General features: G+C 36.6%; 1 protein-coding gene across 25 annotated transcripts in view; it reads left to right on the top strand.

Annotated features, from left to right (window-relative positions):
* The window catches only part of GPHN (gephyrin), a 269,940-nt gene that overhangs the window by 240,730 nt on the left and 7,760 nt on the right, over positions 1-21,450 (top strand). For 14 of the 25 annotated variants that reach the window (XM_036383543.2, XM_036383558.2, XM_036383563.2 and 11 more), the window contains 2 exons: positions 1,332-1,453; positions 19,732-19,819. In XM_036383543.2, the coding sequence (XP_036239436.1) occupies positions 1,332-1,453; positions 19,732-19,819 (210 nt within the window). Of the gene's footprint in view, positions 1-1,331; positions 1,454-10,346; positions 10,419-19,731; positions 19,820-21,450 lie in introns of all 25 variants that reach the window. The other 11 variants (XM_036383547.2, XM_036383538.2, XM_036383545.2 and 8 more) reach the window with 1 other exon arrangement.

The following is a 21,450-nucleotide window of genomic DNA, read 5'->3' as shown; positions in this document are numbered from 1 at the left end:
TTTATAATTGCTTTAACAACATCAGAAAAATCAGGTTTAAGATTAACTTAATTTACTAACTTTACATACGTTGTGTGTTGACCCAGGCCAACCACTGTGCCCTCTTCTTCCAGCAACAGGACAAAGAATAGGAAGAGCAAAATCTAAAGAATATGTGGGTTGAGATATGTGACTTAAGACAGCATGAAGTTTTGACTGTCCTTTAAGACAAACTTATTGAAATCCAGCCTCAAATATTAACTCAGTAGCTGTATTCTCATGCAGCTTGAATATGTTCAATTTTGAAAGACTTTGAAAACTTTTCATAGGTTAAATTTTGTCATCTGGGGTACAGATTATTGCCAGATTTCATAACATAAACAGGGTGTGGCATGCAGGAACCAAACCACTAACTGAGGAATAAATCCATAGAGCTACAAGGATTACAGGTGGTGATTTTCTGACTGGTAGCTTCCATATGATTGAAGATTCTTGCATGTCATTAAAGGGTCCTTTACTGATGCAGACATTCTCTTTTGTAAAATGCTAAAACATTCTTTAACATCCTATGACAATCTTCACAGAAACAGAGCTGCAAGCCAAAGCATAAAATTTACCCATGTTCCACTTCTCATTATTCTTACCTTACTACCTAATGCTGTGATTTTGACAGATACGTTCTTATTAGTAGTAGTATTATTTACCTCTTGTCAATATTGTATTGTCCTTTTGTGCCCTACATTAGAATTTCTAATATATATAAAACATACATTTATAGATGTATGTTTTGTAGTTTAGCTTCCAAAATACATGACACATTTGAGGTAATTGCCACAACAGACTATCTTAAGAGAAAGTTCTTAATCCAGAACAGTAATTGATATAAGAACTAAGCATAAGGCTTCTGTTCATTAATCCAATGCAGACTGTTGTATTTAAGATATCTTTTTTGGTGAGCAGACAAGGAAATTCAAAATGCTCATTAATGCCTTTAAATCTGGTTAACAACATCAATGAGGTTCCCTTAGAATCATTTAAAGAGGAAGAATAACGTGAAAACTTGAAAGTGTTTTGTTTGATTGCTAATGTCTGAGATTAGAAGCCATGTACTCATAAGGAGTAAGATTGTTTTGCAGACATGAACCAGTAGAAACAAACTAAACAATGTGGAGGATTGGACTAAACAAGCACATTACATATCTTATTAATTTAAATTCACTTAATCACTTTATACATATGTTTCCTGATATGTGTCTAAAAATATCCTGTCCAACCTGAAGAAATAATTCTCGCTTGACTGGTGTAAAGCACAGTGTTCCAAGGAGACTGACTGAGTGTTTCTGGTTTTATAGCTGCTGAATCCTGAGGATGACCTCTTGCCAGGCAAGATTCGGGACAGTAACCGTTCAACTCTGCTAGCTACAATCCAAGAGCACGGCTATCCAACAATCAACCTGGGAATTGTGGGTGATAAGTAAGTACCACATGTTAGTAAAGATGTCACTTCATATTCATGTGATGCACTTCATGGCATCCATGGGAAAAAGAAATACCAGAGAAAATGTCACTCATTACAAATGTCACAGTGTTGTGACAAGGAACATCTTGGAGAAAGTATTTCATCCTTTTCATTATAGCAAGAAATAAATCTATTTTAATATTAGGACAAATATTTTGAAAAAAAATAGTATTTAATGGTGTTTAATTTGTTTTGCATTCTGTTTGTTGAAACAGATAATCTATTTCCTGTTGCAAATTGAATTTTTTGTTGCAGTATCCTTCCAAGCACTATACTTAAAACACATAAGGGGAGACAATTCTACAGCAGCTACCCTTTTTTCTGGTCAAATAAAGGGAGAAGGAAAGTTTCTCTCAGAGTTTATTTTCCATGCCAAAATTGATTTAGACTATACAATTTTGTCATATTCTGAGTAATTCTCTTTTGAAGAAGGACCCACTGCTGCATATTGGTCATCATTTCCAGAAATATGTGGAAGAATTTTTTTTTTTTTTAACTTTAATGGTCTTTACTTTGATTGCCCCAGAGTTGCACCCTACTGATCAGTCTTTCTGTTCATTTGACAGTGATTGCTCCTTGTTTCCCAGTGGTAGTGAAGTGACATCTCTTGAGAGCTCTGGATAAGTGATTGAAGTGTTCAGCTTTCTGTCCTTCCCAAGACTGGGCAGTGACTGCTATCCATGGCTTGAATTTCTCAGCATAATGTATTTCCTCAATGTATTGCGACCTGGAGGCTTTGAAAGGTCTTTCTTACTTTTCAGTTGGGGTATCAAACCAACTGACAGGCTTGGTTTGACAGGGAGTTGTTCAGGTCATCCCAGTGGGTAATTAAAAGTAAAAATAAAAAAGAAAGCAGATGACCAGGTCCCAGTCAGGGACTAAAAGGGAATCCAACCAGGTTACTATTACAGAGCAGGTAATTTCCAACCCAGTCTTCCCTAAAGCAGTATTCAATACAAAACATGACTAGCTTGACAGAAAGTGTATGAATGGGCCAGCCCCTGCATGGTTTTGCACTAATTAAACCAACTTGCATGGTGGCTGCAGGAAATGCAGTTGTGTTTGAAGTACTCATACAGGGAATGTGACATCACAGTTGTGATCTTAGGGAAGGTAAACCCTTCTGGATACTCTCACTGCATCCAAGTATCCTTTTTTGCTTCTGTAACCTAGCAAAACACCGCTGCATTTCCAACCAGCAAGAGATACCCAGCCCTCCCGCCCATGAATGCTTCCAGTTTCAGGTGGTGATGCCATACAGAGTCTAAACTCATGAGGCTGTTCTTTCCAGGAGTGGTATCTAAATGAGATAGGTAAATTGCTCCAGGATCACTGGAGCTTTCCATATTATAAGGACCTTTTTAAACTGTAAATACAAGTAGAGAAGTTTTCAAATGAAAGTATTATATCCAGAGATCAGGTTCTATATTTGTGTAGCTAAGAAAAAAGAAAATAGCCACAAAAAATCTCTTACCTCCTGGGAGTCATCTCTGTGTAAAGGGATTGTCAGGGGTTTTCTTCAGCAAAATACTGTAGGTGGAACTTTTTACCAGCTGCAGGAGCAAAAGTAATAGCTACTGTTACCAACATTATTATCAATGACATCTTACATCCTGTGTTACCAATGGCTTTATGCAGTGGAAAAGATGCTTTCCCTGGTAGTCCCCTCTGAAAAAAGAGTGTAAAGCTTGTTTGTTCTTTATGGCTTTGTCCTAATCAAATAGCTATAGTCTCAACTTTGCTGTAAAGTCAACACTATCAAAAGTTTAAAAAGGTTAAAAAAGTTTAACTTAAGGTCATTGTGCAAAACTGTAGCTATGTATTCCATTGCCTTCAGGAATTGTTTCTGTGACCTCCTAGGCATGGAGAGTCTGTGAAGATAAATAATTTTGAAAGCTCTCAGTCATAAACAGCAAACAGCTTTAGAATCATAGAATAATTTAAGTTGGAAAAGACTTTAGGATCATGAAGTCCAACCAGCATTGCCAAGTCCACAACTAAACCATGTCCCCAGGTGCCACACCTACATATCTTTTAAATACCTCCAGGGGTGGAAACTCCATCACTTCCCTGGACAGCCTGCTCCAATGCTTGAAGGACCTTTCAGAGAAGAAATTTTTCCTGATATCAAATCTAAATCTCCCATGCTGCAACTTGAGGCCATTTCCTCTCATCCTATCACAAGTTACTTGAGAGAAGAGACTGATCCCCACCTGGCTATACCCTCCTTTCAGGTGGCTGTAGAGAGTGATAAGGTCTCCCCTGCACCTCTTTTTCTCCAGGCTGAACAATTCCAGGTCCCTCAGACACTCCTCATCAGATGTGTGCCCCAGATCCTTCAACAGCTTCATTGTTCTTCTTTGGAATGTCTTTCTTGCAGTGAGGGAGATTTAAGGCCCAAGAGAACTTTTTTTGCTTTTCTATATTTTTTACAAATGTATTTTATGACCTGTTTTTACTTGTCAGATGCTAGCTGAACACCAGGCAACAAACAAATATATCAGTCTAAGAAGTGCCTGCAGCTTGGCTTTCTGTTATGTGAGAGGTGGATTCTTTTGAATCTTAGCTACTAAAATGATCTCTGAGTCTTGAGATAGCATTACCTTGGCAAAGGTAGTAACAGTTCTTTTTAAATGTTTGGTTTTCTGCTTTTTTCTGTTCCATGCTAACAAAGCAGCTTCTGCAGAGGTAGTTACTTTAGCTTATAGAATAGAAATAATGAGCCTCCAATCACAGAGTGTACTTTGCAGTAACTTTTGAAAGAATAATTCAGCACTGTTGACTTAGCTAAGAATCTTCTGCACCAGATATCAGGATTCAGTCCTAGCAAGTCTTCTGCCACTCTTCCACACTCACATGCCCAATCCTTATCTTTACAGCAAAATGCACCAGCAGTTCTGTTTCACTCAAAGGGAAACTCTGACTGTGTAAATCAGTTTGATGAGAAGTACGGTGTTATTTCATAACGTAATAAAGCTAACAGAGTGTTGCCCATACAAATATTTCAGTACATATTTTTGGACTAACATGACTGATTTGATGGAGTACTGTGGCACTTGAACAAATGCAGGAGACTTAGCAGAAAGATGTTACAAAGGGTGCAATTTTGACACTTGAGTTAGCATATTTGTAGAAGAGAGGAACAAGCCTTCAGTGTCTGTTTTATGGTTTACTGAAGTTAAACCATAGATTATGTGTGTTTGTGTGTGCTCATATATATGTGTATTTTGTGTGTATAATATGTATCCAGACATTGAAAAACAGGAAGATTTTATATGCCTGCAATATTTACTGGTGTAGTAAAAATACTGGCAAACATACTTTTCAGAAGGAAAAGTTGAAAACTTGTACTTTTTATTTTTTTAATGTATGATGGTATATATTTCTTCCTTCCCATACTTTAGATTTAGATGGTTGTTTTCCTATTTCCTTTTTTCAAAACAAATTTCATGGAGTAAATTTTGCTTCATTTTACTGGGAGTATCACTTCCTGTGCACCATAAGCACTAATGGAGTGGGAGACAGAAGCTAATAGGGAGCACAGTTGAGTATTACAATTGCTGTAATGGGTCAGGTTTCTAATAACCATGTGAATCCTCTTCAATCATATTTGCAGTTCTAATATTCAAGCATAAAAAAATTTTAGAGTATTATTTGCAAAGACAAATTTAGAGGTTATTCCTATATATAATTTCAGCATACAAATCACTCAGAGGTGTTTAGGTAAAAAAATAACTTGTCCAGCTGCTTTAAAGCCCAGAATTGTGATACTTGTAAACACAGAGAGTGTGAAAAGATGGGGAAGCACACTGAATGTCTGGGTTTCTGAAGAGTAGTTAGAAGCATTTTTAAAATGCCTTTGCATATTAATCATACATGAAGTTACATTTTGAACTGACCACTCAAGTCTGACTTAGGCTAAAGCTGCACTTTCATTTGAAACCAATATTATATTTTTTGGGGGAGTATTTTAATGACTTCTGAGATTGTCACCATCATTTCTGTTCTCATAAAGTGTATATATCTCACAATATTCAAAATAAAAAACAGCCATTCCAAAACCTATAGATAAAGTTTACCGTTGAAATCCTAGAAGTAAGCAATAGGAGAAAGGAACAGACCTGGGAATGTGATACAGCTGAAGTTAGGTCTGGCCAGAAGCCAAAATTTTCTCTATTTGTGTTCTTAGCATGTAAAAGCCAAGCTGTTTCAAAAGCACACATCTCTGAGTAGAAATGGAAGATAAATCCATTTCCAGAACTACTGCAAACACAAGAAACAAATGCAAAACTAAGGAAAGGAAGAACCCTTCTGATATTGTTGTTACTGTTGTGTCTTACATTTCTTGTCTGAATCTCACTGACACTTGCTAAAATTAAAAAAACAACTGGCCAGTTAAAGTTGGTATTCCAATGTACTTTTCAATGTTGCCTCCTAATAACAAGACCAAGTTAAAAAGGCTTTCATTTGCGTTGCTTATCTTATAGTTTATGAATTTATTTGTTTTTTTGGAAACCAATTATAAAAATAAGTTGCATTTCTGATCTGATCTGTAGAAGTCTAATTGTCAGGATATTTTTGTGTCTGATTATTTCATTTGTGTTGTTCTTTGTATTCCATTGTTTAAAGTGTAAAATTTAGCCCTAGCAAAATCTGCTGCAGTATGGGCCTCTGTTTTACAAAGTCATCTTCAGTTTTGACAGCTTTTCTTCTATGAAAGACTTATTAGGTTTGCTAAGGAATTTTGATCATGTATGTAATGAATTCAATTTCCTCTGCTTTGTTTACCTTTGTTTACCTGAGTGCATTTCCCCCTTCTCTGCATTCTTTTCCCTATTTTCTAATTCCCTTATCATTTTTCTCAGAGGCATGTATAATATTTAGTTGCTTCCTACAGTTTCATTTATGAGTCTGTGATTTCACAGTGGAGAGACACTCTCTTTAGGAGAAAAATTCAGGAAATGCATATTATTTCATCACTTGCTTGAAAGATTTATCTGAATAGTTATTAAAGCAGCAGTTTATGAGAGCTTTTCTACATGGGAAGTGTTTAGTTTCTTATTTGTTTACCTTTCCTTTTTGACATACTATTAGACATAGAGCTCCTAAATGACAGGTAAACCTATTAAAAATCACCCTTGCTGTTGTGACAGCATTACTCTGTGATATCCCTAAAATAAAAGCTTTGATAGATAGCTACTGAAATCTTACTGAAGGATTTAGTCAGCTTCAATTTTAAGTTTGTCATCCCAAAAAAAGGTTTAAATCTTTTGTATTTGTGAGGCTTGCATGTAATTACTACTGTTATAATATTGGTGGAACATCTGGAGTAGAGGGAGGAGAGGGAAGAAACTGCTCCAACTCCAAAATTTTTCATGCAATATCAGCCTGATATATATCATCATGCGAGTTAGAATATGAGTTATGGGCAAAATCCAGGCACAGAATCCTGGTCTCTCCCTGCTCCAGCTTAATGCCAGCTTGGGTAAAAGCAAATATACTGTGAACCAAATTAGTAGTAGTAGTATCATTTAACAAATGGCTGTAAGAAAACGCATGCTAGAGAAAAGACAGTACATTAAATGTCACAGTATTAGGTTTTGCTAAAGTGACTTCACTTCCAGTTCTACTCAAAAAATGATGTTGTTATAAATTTTGATCACAGCCTAATGAATGCAGGAACACAGAGTAATGGTTTGAAGGTGATTCAGATGTAGATGTCCTCTCCTTCCTTGCGCCCTGCCAAGAATATTCTCCTTTTCAAGCAGAAATGTTTAATATCTGTCACAACAACTCTTGATAATCATTAGGGAAATCTTCAGATAAGTTGTCATATTGACAAGTCATCTCATCTAATGCACATCTTCCAAAACCACAAAGGAATGTCTCAGCCAAAACAGAGGTGAAAAAAAACTTGTGAAATGGGACAGTGCAAGTCCTAGGGAGTCTTCTGTACCAGTAGGAAACTACATAGTGTGTCAGGTAATAAAATTTCATGCTGTAGAGGGGACTGGTGCAAAGCTAATGCACAGCAGTGTGTCATTCTCCTAACTGTGTTCAACACAAGCATGGGCTCCTTCCTGAATTAGCATGTTTAGAATCACAGCTCAGTAGTAGCACATTGACAGTAAAGAGCAGATAATAAAGAGGACAGAACACTTTGAAAATCCTATCTTTGAAAACAGAGAGAATCTATTTGTTTGAGGAAAATAAAAATTACTTATTTTTATGGTCCATTTTTGAGGCTTAAGTTAACAATTTTAAAAGTCCTTGAAGAGATAAGTTCTGTTTTCAAGAGAATTTCAGCTTCTAGAGGCCAAAGTATCCTTCACTTAAATGACTTTCAACTTTCTTAATGCCTAGAGCATAAAAAGGAATTTGAGTTTCCAAGTCACTGAGAAATTTTTGAGGCTTGAAATTTTACTAATATCCTAGAAGAAAGTAATGAAAACTAATAAAGGCAGTAGATACAGAATGGTCAAAGAGGTGGTGAACACTGAAGACAGCTCACTGTGTCAGTGATGGGAATCACTTACAAAACTGGGTTAAGTAATATTTGGCTGTTAATACAACCAAATATTACTTGATATATAGAGGAGTAAAGAATATAAGTAAGATTTACAGACTGGAGGTTTATTTCCTAAGAAGTAAAGATTTAAGGAAACATTTGTGAATCATCTAAATAGAAGTTCTAGCACATATATATATATATATATATAAAGAGCTAATCTCCTCTAGAATTAGAAGATGAAATTTGCCCTCACCTTTGTATTCCCAGGACAAGAACCATTAAATTTCTTAAGTGGTTAAAAGATGGACTGAGTACTAAAGTACTCAGAACTCAGGCTGTTTAGTTCAACAGATGTTCTTACAAGATCACTTGATTACCTTCCAGTAATACTGAGCCACATGGAGAACAAACTTGATAAGTTCAGCAGCAATGCCTATGTATTCAAGTTAGACTGATTCAGAGTGGAAGTAAAGCATAATTTTAACAGTGATAGTAATTAGTTATTAGGAAACTAAATCGAATGCTTTGATATTTATATCAAAGTGAGATTGCATATTTATTTACAATTCCAACAAAAGCGAGTTCAGGGAGGTTCTCACACTATTTTAAATACTAAATCATAAAAAAAAGAGAGTTATTTCTCCTGGTTGCAAATAATCTCTTAAGTATTATTTCAGAGAATTAAATTCATTTTTATGTTATTCTAATGGACAATACATAGTAGAAGCATAAAATCAGAAGACTAGTACCAGCAGAAATTACACAACAGAGCTTAGCATCATGCTGGAAAAGATTTTGGATTGTTGAGACTGCTGTCTGTAACATTGGTGGTTAAACCAGAATCTGGGATCATTCATGAAATCCCAAAGTCTTTTATGTGTCACTTCATCACACAGGGACCCTGTTTTGAGAAACAGAGATTGACTTTGTTACTCTGGCAATGAATGGAAGAGAAAATGAGAGACTGAAGCCATTTTAGGAAATGGCTTTCTTGGGAAGCCTGTCAGAAAGAAATAGACATCTAAACTTTTAACCTGAATAATTTGAATATTTTTCCATCTCTTCTATCAACATTAGTATACATTCAATCTGACAGACCCTCTTTATGAACTATGAGGAGAAACATGGTGTGGATTTACAAGGTGACAAAAGAGGATTTTAGATATCGTGTTAGCAGTGAGTTTGGGCATGTGTAACAGTAGTGTAGGGACATTGGCCCAATCTTCTTCTCACATTCCCCAGTCAGACAGGACATGAGTGTCTGCAGCACAGAAATGATCTTTGAAATGCCAGACTGAAGCCACCTTGTGCAGGCTCAGCTGGTCTGGGGAGGGAGGTTGACTTTGCTGTTGTTAACGGTGTAGACAGCTGATATGGAGAAATGGCTCAAGAGTCACACAGCGATGACTGATGTCATGGTCCATTTCAATCATGAATATCTGATTTCAGGGTTTTTTTAAAGGTATATTTATAAATCTTCGTGTCTAATGAAGATTTTTTAGCATTTAATTGCCCTACATTTAAGAGTATAAAAACATCATTTCTATTGATTTCATATTCCTTTTACAAAGGACACTATCTAAAAATAGTTTTTTCACAGCAAAACTGACTTGGAAGAAGTATATGTAAAAGGTATTGCTGCCTTCATAATTGGGAATTCATAACAAATCATTAATTGTTTTAAATAAGGTCTTGATAGGAGTAACTTTCTCAGTTTTGGACATTTTTTCTAATCCTGCCTTTTGCAGCAGGGTATGAAGCTTCTCATGAATGAAGTGGCATCTTTATTGACTATGGAGTTAAAAAATTAGGATAATTACAGCTCTTTCCCCCTTGAAGTTAAGACGGTGACAGTTATTATGCCTTGAGACCTATTTGCTGAATAAGAAGCTAAAAGTGTGAGTAAAAATGTTTCAATGGGGCCTATCTCCAAATATTTTCCCATTATCTGTAATCCTCCTTCCAAAACGTCAAGCTGTTTAACACTTCAGTTTGCTTTGTTTTGAATTCAAGAGTAAAGAAGTTTCTCCATAGACACTGCAAGGAAAGATGAACTATGCTTTGCTGGCATGCCCAGTTGAGCCTAAATCCTTCCATAACTTTACTCTTCATTTCTTGGGAGAAGCCCATCCGAACTGTAAGGGAAAGATGTTCCCGTGCGCTCCCTTTCTCTCCCATTGGCTGGCCATGCAAAGAGGAAGCATTTCCTGTGGTGATTTTGAATATCTAGAGCCACCAAGGGGGACACAGCTGGGCACAGAGCTTCCCTTTGACCCCAGGAGACTCTCTCCTTCCCTGGCTTCTTTATTATACCCCTTCTGCTTCCTTTACCCTCAGGAAGCCAGATGTTTTTAAAGAAGAAGGGACACAGAGCTTCCAGAACACTGCGGAGACAGGCCTACCAGATTGGTGAGCACTGTTTTTGAACCACTTGGGACGGTGAGGCACGTGCATGCTCACAGGCAGGCTCGGCCAGGTGTCTGTCAGGGCAGAGCTTGGAGCACAATTCCTACCAACATTTGCCTACAGGAGCAGATGGTCTGTTATTTCTCTCCATTAAGTAGCACTGCCTTTTCAGTTAAGTTCTTATGCACCAGCGCACTGTAGACTTACATGGCTCCACAACATTGCTAAAATGAAAATGTTTACATTACTCATCAGTAGTAGCAAACATCTTTATTCATCAAGGTTTTTTCCCTTTTAAAAACTGAGCCAATTAGGAAAAATCCTGCTTGAAGGTAGCAGTGGAATCCAGGGAAGTCACTGCTGTGATTCTTCAGTCGTAACAGGAGTTGGACCTCAGTGATCCTCGTGGGTCCCTTCCAACTCAGGGTGTTCTGTGAATCTGTAATACTGCATACTTGGTTTTCCACCACTATGCTGATCATCTCTAAAGCAGGCTAACTGAAACACTCAGGAAATCTCTAAACTATGCACTCTGCATTTTTTCCAAAATACGTATGCAATTATATACTATGTCTTACTTAGGGAGATAATTTAATAATATAGATTAATTTTCAGAACTTGCCCTTTAATATAGACAGGCCTAAGGAACAGGAGTGATGACAGAGGGCGAACAAACAACCTGTCATTTTCTCCATTAACAAACAGAAACAATGAGTTTCTATAGTTTCATTCACGTAGGAAATAAAAACGGGTAGAAAAGGAATGAAAATCCTATTGAAGACTGTACCTGAAAACTTCACATGTGAGGATCCTCACTAGGGTAAATGGGCTCATTTTTGTAAGAAAAAGTTGGAGGATTAGGTTATAGCTTAATGTTTGCATACTGGAAAACAAAACAAATTGCTGTTCTCGTGACTGAGTCAATCTGCCATATCCCTGGCTTTCAAAAAACTGATTCTTGTTTAGCAATTAGTTATTCATGCTGAAGCCAGGTTGTTATAAATCTAGGTTTTTATTATGTAATGGACTAAATCTTTAGCTATACTACACATCCAAAAAATTTATGAGAATCTGTTATATTTAAAACATTTTAAATTAATGTGAAGAACATGATACAGACTGTCTGCTTCATCTGAAATTACTTAAAAGATGAAATCTACCAGCAGGTGATGGACTTGGAATTCCTCATACAAGTCAGTTCACAACTCATTGCTACTGCATAAAACATTAAATAAGCCTTTAGTCTCTTCTAGGTAGTGTGAGGGAAAGCACCAACAAAAACCAACCCTAGAATAAGTCTTCCTACCCAAAGCATGAGCAATAAAAAAATGTTTCTGCTTCCAGAGCAGGAGAAAAGGCAATGGGCATTTTGTTATGTTTAAATCATCTTTGTGCTTGAAGGAATATGGTCCAGTATTGTAGAGACAAATGAAGTTCTAGTTCCTTCCACTAACTAGCAGCTGTCAAAAAAATTAAATTGCTGGTCTCAAACAGGATAAGTTTCTCAGTTCCTTCTCTTAACTTATTTAGTTTACTCTTCATGGAGAATTTTAATTTTTTTAGGAAACAAAAATCAATGCCATATTTCATTTGGTATTTTCTAAAAAATAACTACTTGTTTTAGGACACAGCTGATGTCAGAGAATCTTTTTATATTGTCTCTAACCTGTGGCTTCCCAATCATTTTTGTTCTGAAGACAGACATTTTTCCAAGTGATTACGTTATGATTCTGTAAGGGCTGGAGTTTCCTAGAGAAAGCTTTCATTGTAACTGCTTCATTGTGAGGCATTGCTTTTAGGGACTGCCTTTCTACCTGTCCAAGAGACATCCATACTGTAGATCAATAGCAGTTACACCAGTTTACAGGGGTAAACAGAATGAAATAATTTTAAATACCTTTTAAATTTATTTAAAATTTACTCTTACAGTTGAAGCTCAAGTAAAATGAAAAAGTAAGAAATTCTGTGATTACAATGCCATTTCACTATGTGTCAGATTTGGTGATATTATTTGCTAAATGTAAACAATTGGCACTAATTACATCCATCATATATTTTATTTTCAGTTGTGTCAGAATAAGCCAATTCTCATTTCATGAGTGCTCTAAATGAAACAATTGCAGAACCACAGTTGCCCTTCAGACTCACCAGTGCACTGAAAAAGTGAAAACTTTTCAGTGACTCCATATTGACTCACTTCCTTTGTAAGAAGGAAGATAAACTAAAAATCTTTACCTGTGTAATCCCGTCCAATTTCTTAGAAAAACTAATGGATTTCTGGTAAGTGTACTGACAAGGTTCATTATCTTCAGCCAGCAAAAATAGCCAGGGATAGTTTTTTAATTAGTGGAAACTGGCAGTTCTCAGGCTGCTTCTCACACTCAAAGGACACACACTATACTGGATTTAGAGAGAATTCAGTGCTCAAGAGTCAGTATAATGGCACAGCAACTGAAGACAGCTGTTATCAAAGCTTTGGTCTTGTTCTTTTAGCATTTATGGAAAAAATTACAATTTACACTGAAATGTTTGCAGCTGAATGTACACAAACAGCAGACAAGGATGTGATCAAGGACCCTTCATGCAGGAATGTGCCCACAGTGCATAAGCACCTGGCTGCTATGCATGAGACTTTCCTGTAGCACTCCCATGGCTATCTGTTTTTCTGACCTCTCTGATGTTTTGTCATTCTGGCATATATATGAGTGGGAGTCTTCTGAAGCAGATCAACGAAACAGTGGAAGAAAATTTATTATCATCCTGATATAGAAAAAAACATTGAAGGCATTAGACAGCTCTCATGGTTACTTCAGCAAAAAGTTGAAGACCTCTAATTGAAGGCCTCTAACCAAAATCCCTAAAAGTTCATACATGTAACATGAAAAAGAATATTCTGCTAAATAACATTTATATTTGCAGCAGCAATTAAAGGAACAGCAAAAAGTACCAAAGACAGATTCTTTAATATTTCTGTCAAATAGAAAAAACTTAGATAATTATGTCAAACAAGCCAAAAGCTGCTGTAATTATTCCAGCTTTCTTCACAAGCTGGCCTATTTTCCTAGGGAAAACATACTGCATCTGTTCAGAGTGATCCAGGGAAATACCACAGAAGGTAAAAGGAAGATACATTATGAGAACATGATGAAATACACTTAAGAATTTTGAAACAAATACAGTTTCAGAAGTGTGTCCATATGTTACTACATACACCATCAAAATTGGATTTTCTTCTGCTTTCAAGAACCATACAAGTCAAAACACAGAATTCCTATTACTGTCAAATATTCATTCATTGAATTGCATTCAGTGAAATGTATTCATCGATTTACATTCAATATTATATTCTACAGAAGGTGGATTTTAGTTGGCTAAAAATAATGGCATCTATGCACCATCCTGCATCCTGCAAATTACTGATATGCAAAGTATTCCTCTTGGCCATGGGGTGAGAAGTGGGTGACAGACTCTGTCTTTATGCCTCGCTGCATTCATCTATTCATTTTGAAATCTGTCACCTCAGCTGAATGAGCAGTTAAAAAATGAAAGTTAATCTTAAAGGATCAAATCCATATCCCATCTTTCCTCAAGAAGAAATGTCATTGAGCTTGATGAGATCTCTGAATACAACAAGTAGACCATTTGATGAAAATTTTAATTTGGCAAATTCTTTGTTATTTTGGAGGTAGAACTAGAAGTTTAACTGGGATCTTTGCATGCAATGGGAATTTCTAGCAGGTCTTTGTACCTCAGTTAAACCTCTTCTTCTGGAACATCTCTTTAGCAGGGAAGAGACTTCCTAAGATGCAAAAGTAGTACAAACCACTATTGCCAGTTTGTGGGAACATATCCAGAATGTGCTAAGCTCAGGGCACCTCTAGTTGAAGTTTGCAGTCAACTATTGTATTTTAGAGAGCAGCTGGACTACTTTGGTCTCTAGTGTGATTGTGTAGGATCACTGCTAAGCACTTCCATTTTCACTGTGTGTCCAGGAATCTGTAGCTCCTCAGAATTTGTGAAGAATCATGTCTTTCAGAATATAACTAAAACAGTTGAGATACTTTCAAATAAAGTAAAAAAGCAGGCGAGAAAGGTTGGCCAGCTCTGCTTTTGAACTCACAATAGACACTTGTGCATGCATCTAGTGCATTATGGTGCATGTGTATCTTTCTGTATCTGTGTCCAGGATCTCTGTAAAGCACACAGGTTCAAGGTGCTGACTGTGATGGCGCATGCACACATTTTGCAAGCAAAGGTTACCAGAAGACCTGGGTTTATAAAAGCCCAGGCTGCTGCATAGAGAAATGCAACAACCACGAGTGTTTCTGTTAGTCACCCAATAGCAGCAGCTGTATGTGGCAGTGGGCAGCGAGGACAGGCAGTGACTGTCAGGTAATGAGGTTGCATTGAATGAACGAGACTCCTGTGGCAAAGAACGTGGTGGAAATGGTCCTGGAAATTAGTAATGAACTATGGGTTTTGTACTGTGACAATGGCTTGATAAGTCAGTCCTAACTAAAGATTCTAGTCCCATTTTAACTGGGATCTCTCATTTTATTGCAGAGTGGTAGGTGATTTTTTGAACATTTGCTGTTATTTGTTTTCTATATTAAATTATAAAACTGAGCGGTATAATTGCATGTATCAAACTGCTGCTGTTAAGGGTTGTATCACAGAAAAAGCTGACAGATTGATAATTAATGACAGTGAAGCACAACAATAGGATCAACAAGAGTGAATTAACATGTGTTGATTTCTATGTGAAAGAGAAAATTACACTGTAATTTAGGGTACTTCAGACTGGCACTTAAAACACAGAGAATTCTTTGGTCTTGACTATAATGTAGCTATTTCTTTTGAGAGTAGAAAGGAGAAAATTTACATGCCTGATGTCTATTTTAATGAGGCTTGCATCATTTTCTTGTTCAAGCTCTTAAGCTTTCTTGTATATCTTCTCAGTTCAAAGACAGCTCAATTGAGAGCTCAAGTGTTGAATAAGTTTTCCTTAAACTAACAAACTAACTTTGATAACCAGAATTTTTCATGAACCCAGAAGGTGTTCCTGCTGTACTGCCATCCTGCAAGTCCTCTCTTCAAATCAATGAAAGCAAGAGTCAGCTGCAATGTCACACATCTACTTACTGGATTTTTGCTGCTGCCATTGTACAATAGTTACCCTCCAACCAATTTCCAGATTGTACTGCTCATTCTGTTCCACAAACTGAACAAGAAGGATCAGGAAACTGGGATAGTAGAGTAGACACTCTGTTTATCAGACTGACAAAATTAGCAGAGAACATAAAGATGTAGTTAAAAATACATGCACTCTTTATGCAAATTACTATGCAGCTTCAAAAATGTATGTACAATACACATAATATTTATGCAGACACAATCTGCTCCAGGTGTTGAGAGAAAGTTTGGATTTGTTCCTTATTTATGTATATGAATAGTTTCATAAACTGTATGCAGTCCTTAAATAACAAATTTTCTTCGAGGTGTTAAAAAGAGATGATCAGATGTGATCTGAAACATACCTGAGTATAACTTTTCTAATAAGTTGCAGCATGTTAGAAAAGCACATTCCCTTTTTGTGCACAATGTCACTCTGACTTTGAAAATCACCAAATGAAATTGAGTAATTTTGCCATCTGGAAATTAGACTTCCCATCAAAATCTACTTTATATTGATTAAGGTATTCACCATTATATTTTAGCACCTGTTACAGTTCTGTCCATGAAGGAAAAAAATCCGAGAATAGCACTTTGACAAGATATTTTAAAGGATTTATTGTAGTAAATTAGACCATTAATCTAGCTAATCCAGTATCCTGCCCTGCTTCAGAATATAGCTTCTGATTTGTACCTGCTCAGACAGTGAGTGCTATTTCTCAGCTTCATGGCAATTTGTCACCTGCCTTTTAAAACAATCTTGTTATGCTATACTCAGATGCCAAAGTCATCTATTCTTTCAGAATCTAATTGTTTTTGTTATTTATTCCCTTTCCTTTTATATACTTTTTCAATCTAAAGGAGCAGCTGCTCACTGTTACGCAACAAATGAAACAAGAAGTAGTATCTTGTTATCTGATTGTATCCACTCAGTGTTAATATGCAATTTGAGTAATAACTCTCTGCATCAAATCCACTAAAGGTGAGGGAAATGTTCACAGTGTTGATTGGAGACTGCAACAGGGGACTCCTGTAAGGAGTGTTTGGTGCTAATTGCAGAGTCATGGAACTACTAGCTTTAAGTACAACATAAAGTTAAGCAGACCTGAGTGACAAAAAAAGGTCTGCCAAAAATGTCCAAAAAGAGACATTTTCTGCAACAGCAAGGGAGGGAATTATGTCTCCTTTTTTCAAAATAAAAACCAAGCTAACATAATTATTCAGTTTATTGCAACAAAATTTCTATCCCATCTTTCCTTTTGAAATAATTAAATTCATTCTGTAACTATGTTAAAGATGATATGCAGTGCTATTGCCTGGATAAGTTTTAATGATAGAATTTTTTAATGCCTTGCACTGTTCAGATGGTAAAGAAAAGAATTTAAAAATGCTGAAGAAAAGTATATTATACAGATCATTCACTGGAAATTCTAAAAATGCACCAAGTCCAGTAACATACAGCTTTTTACATGACAAAATAAAAATACCTGATTGATTAACTAGTCCAGTGGTATGCTGTCCTCATAAGGAAAGACGTGAATTGTGTCCTCACCTGGTTTGAGTTTAGGCTTATTTGGAGGGGGAAGGGGATTTTTTTTCCTTTGTTAAGTGATTTAATGTATATACAAATACATACATATATATATATATTCCATATGTAAGTAGTTGCCTTTCCATTCTATTTAACTTTAACGACAATTAAATATATATTTGTTTGCTTTTTATTGTTCCTTCCATTATTCTCAAACCACAGCTGAAAGCAAGCCCACTTCATTATCCAGAATTAGCATGTCCCCAGACAGGTAGACTTGCTACCTATGAATAACTTTTAAATAATTAAACAAGATAAAATGAAACAGCCTGGAGCAAGTTCAAGATAAGGTCCTCAGCTCCATCACAACCTAATGAGAAAAATGTACTGAAAGCAATCTTAGGCTGGCGATAGTGGCATATGTCTGACTGCCGTGCCTCAGGAATGCCAATATCGACCTAGGTAATGAATATGTATTCCTTGTTGCATTCCAATCAGCCTCAGTGGCAAGGATTAAAGAATACTTAGATCTTGAGAGACTTTTCCTGGTACAAACTCTATAATAATCTTAAATAATATCTTGTTACGTACAGATACTACTTAGAGGATCAATATGAGATAATTGGTTTTGAAGTAGCCAACAGCAGACTTGCTCCTTTCTGCTTTCCTTCAATGACTAGTGAAGACTTGTGCTGGATTTTGGAGAAAATAATCCTGGGATTTCAGAAGGGGCAGCTGATAAAATGTCTCAGTTTCCTAAAGAACAAAGAAGATGGTTTTGCTTGGGCCCATTTATTTTTCTCCCAAAGAAAACAGTTTAGGCATTCTTTGTTGGCCATTAAGAGTATTCAATATACCCAGTACCCAAAACAATAGTCATGATGGCATGCCACAGAACTGCAGCCACTATTTCCTTTTAAAAAGGGATTGTGTATAATTCTATCCTATTGATTGCAGTCTACAGCAATCTGCCCTTCTTTCTGCTGCATCTTGTTGCCTACCTCTCACAAAGCAATCTGACCCTAGAGAGGGGTGTAACCCAGCATAGATAATAAAGTTGTGCAGGATGACTACACTGTGATGCCCAAGAACATGGTGCTTCAGTCACTGGACATTGTGGAGAAAGAGTCTTGAGTCTTCCTGCCTGTAAGGCATAACCAGGGTAGAGGATGCTGGAGGGCTCTCTGGTGAGATGAGGCATGTGCAAGGTTGCATGCGCTGAGCTATTTACTCAGTAAGGGAGTGCACTCATTCTTGCATCCCATAAATTGTAGTACACACAGCAGCACATCATGCTAACTGCTGCTTGTATTTCGCTGAACCATGGGCAAAGGAAGGATGCTCAGAGGAAAGGATTTTTCTTTTTGAGACATTTGGAAACACAGAGTTTCTGCTAGTCTCTGAAAGGTCAACTAGAACTTGCATAATATTCCTAATTTTTGTGTTTTCAGCTCAAACTCCAAAATTACTGCTGTAGATCTACTTTCGGATGAAATACAGCCCAAGCTCTCAAAGGATAGCCCTCATGCCATTTTCAGCCTGCATTCATCACCCACAATGGCGTTTTGTAGTTGTAGTGTGGTATTTACCTGAGGTACTGTATTCCAGCTGAAGGCCTTCATACAGTCACTAGCCTTATTGCCCATTCTTTCAATGGCATTCTAATAAGAACAGCCTCCCATGAAAAACTTTCAGGATCACTGAACTGAAAACGTACTGTTGAAGAAGCAATACGCTCATAGCAGCCGGTCAGCTTCTGGTCAGTTCACAAATGTTAAATGCAAAGTATGAGTTTAATATATTGGAAATTGGTTTTGATTCCTTTGGACCTGTGTGAGTTGTATTACAGAGTTTCTCCACTGCGTGCCTTGAAGCTCTGAATTAGCATCTGTACTGCTCTTAAATATCTAATGCTTGCTTCAAAGTTTCCAGTTTAGACCTAAAATGGAAAGAAAAGAGTTAGGACACTAATTTCCTTCACAGTTATACTCTTTGTAAGGAGAATATCATAGCTCCCATTGCACTGTTTCTCATGAAGGTGAATAGACCTTTTAACAGCATGGATTGTGTTTTTGCAAGCTGAAGTGGATATGTATAGGTGGCTTTGCTGCAGAACCCTCTAACAGAGAAGGGAAACAAAGGATTTACTCCCACTCTTCAAAAGTTTGAAGTGGAGCCTCATCCCCATTTTTGTACACATCAGATAAGCTAGACAGGTAGTACTGCAGCCTGCTTGGTGGTCAGTAATTTTCATGTGTCAGGTGCCTTTATATATCCCTGTCAGTTCATCTAAGTCACAATTTGTATTACTACCTATTGTGCCAATTGCATACTCTTAGACATTTATAATAGCATTCTTCAGCCCCAGTCTAAAGTATCCCACTGTTCCTGTTGCAAACTTTAGACAGAAAGGTGCCAAACAGTGTGGTGTTCACTTAATGAGATTGCAGCTCTTGACTAGAATTGAACAGTGTGGAATCTTACGAAGGAAAAGAGCTTGCCTTATTCTCTTAAAATAAGTGTGTATATGCATCTGTATGTGTGCACACAGATTTATATTACAACTCATAATAATTCCATGCCACTAATCTGCTTGCCTGTTCTTTCCTGCAGCCCAGATGATTTACTGAATGCACTGAATGAGGGTATCAGCCGTGCTGATGTGATCATTACATCAGGAGGTGTATCTATGGGGGAAAAGGTATGCAAAATTTAAGTGACTTCCTACAATATATGTAAGAATTTCAAACCAAAGTCTGTCGTCCAAGCTACTACTTTTGTATTAATGTTTATTAAAAATGGACCTTACTTTTGTTGGAACACTTACATGTGAATTACTTAAGAAAATAATCTTCAAAGCTCATTCTGTTCATTCTTGTTTCTGTAGTGTAGTTGACATAGTATAACAGAGAAGCTTTTAATTCTTGATGTGAGGGATTTATAAATGTGTTTTTATTTAAGGGATGATTTATGTAGATGAGGAAGGTGCTGGGTTAATAGCACATGAAGACAATAGACTTTATTTTTAGAGCAGGTAAAATGTAGATAGATTTAAGGTACTTTGAAAGTACTTCGAAAAGCAACCTGAGTATATAAATAGTATTTTTTTTACTCAGCACATCTGTTTCCTGAATGTGCCAAAGCTCTATCTGTTACAAAAATAGTTTTATCACATTTTGCACCTGATAGTCCTACAGAGAATACATATGAGACCCAGTGAGCTGATATATTTGCCTTTTGAATCATTAACAGAATTGTTGATTGAGTTCCTGTTGATTATCCCTGTGCCAAAACCATCAAAGAAAATAGGGATACACAGATGCTGGTGGGGCATAGATGAACCTGCAGGACATTTATTAATCATGACTTATGCGAAGGAAAACTCAAATTACTTTTTGATCCCAAGCTGAATCTGTGAGTTTGGCAGGTAAAATAAACATCTTTTATAACTAACAGATACTAAAGACGGTCATTAGGAGGTGGGAAACATGAGTGCTGGTTTTGTTTACTTTTCAGGGTAGAAATCATATCATTGGATACATACTGAAAATAGATAATTAATTAAACCAGTGCAAATAAATTTCAATTATTCCCATTGTCTCCAGTATGCCTAGAAAAATAATCAAGGACAAGTACTGGTCTTTAAACTGGGATTGTGGCAACATAGTATAGACACAATACCACTAAGAAGTAGCTGAACTGCTGATTGGTCTTACAGACGTTCAGACTATCAGGTCATTTCTCCCCAGTCTGAATTTGAGGCAACAGCCTAAAGTCAGTAGGCTCGACATTCCACTGATGGTCTGCCCTCTGATACTGAGCTTTCTGCAGCTTCCTTCATTTTTAATGAAATAGCTATGAACATCCAAACAGTAAACAGAAAGTAAAGGAGGGGTTAATGCAATTAATAATTGAGAGTTAACACCTGGCTGAAATGAGTTGCTGCTTTCCAAGTACTTGAACACATACATGCACAAAAAAAAAGGGCTAACTGCCAGGGAGTTTCAGATTTACTGCTTTCAAAGTCTGTCTTCACAGATGACTACTATGGCCCAAGTCTTTAGCCTAAACACAACAGATAAGGTACTACATCTTTAGGCACAGCAATTGTCAATAAACATTAAACAAGTAATTCCATTTGTTTTAATAACTGGATCAATCATGTTTATGCAAAATCATTTAGCTTAAACTCATTCACAAACCACCCACAGTTTTTATTTCTAAGTAATGTAAAACTAACTACAGTGAATTAGACCATTAGAGCCAAGAAATTACAATAATTACAGTATCCTGGAAAACTATGATTTCTACAGTACAGTATTGATTTCAAAA

Source organism: Molothrus ater, chromosome 6 (genome assembly GCF_012460135.2).
Source record: "Molothrus ater isolate BHLD 08-10-18 breed brown headed cowbird chromosome 6, BPBGC_Mater_1.1, whole genome shotgun sequence".
In the NCBI taxonomy this organism is placed as follows: Eukaryota; Metazoa; Chordata; class Aves; order Passeriformes; family Icteridae; genus Molothrus; species Molothrus ater.
The sequence above is the reverse complement of the archived record's forward strand: the minus strand, read 5'-3'. Positions and strand labels throughout refer to the sequence as shown.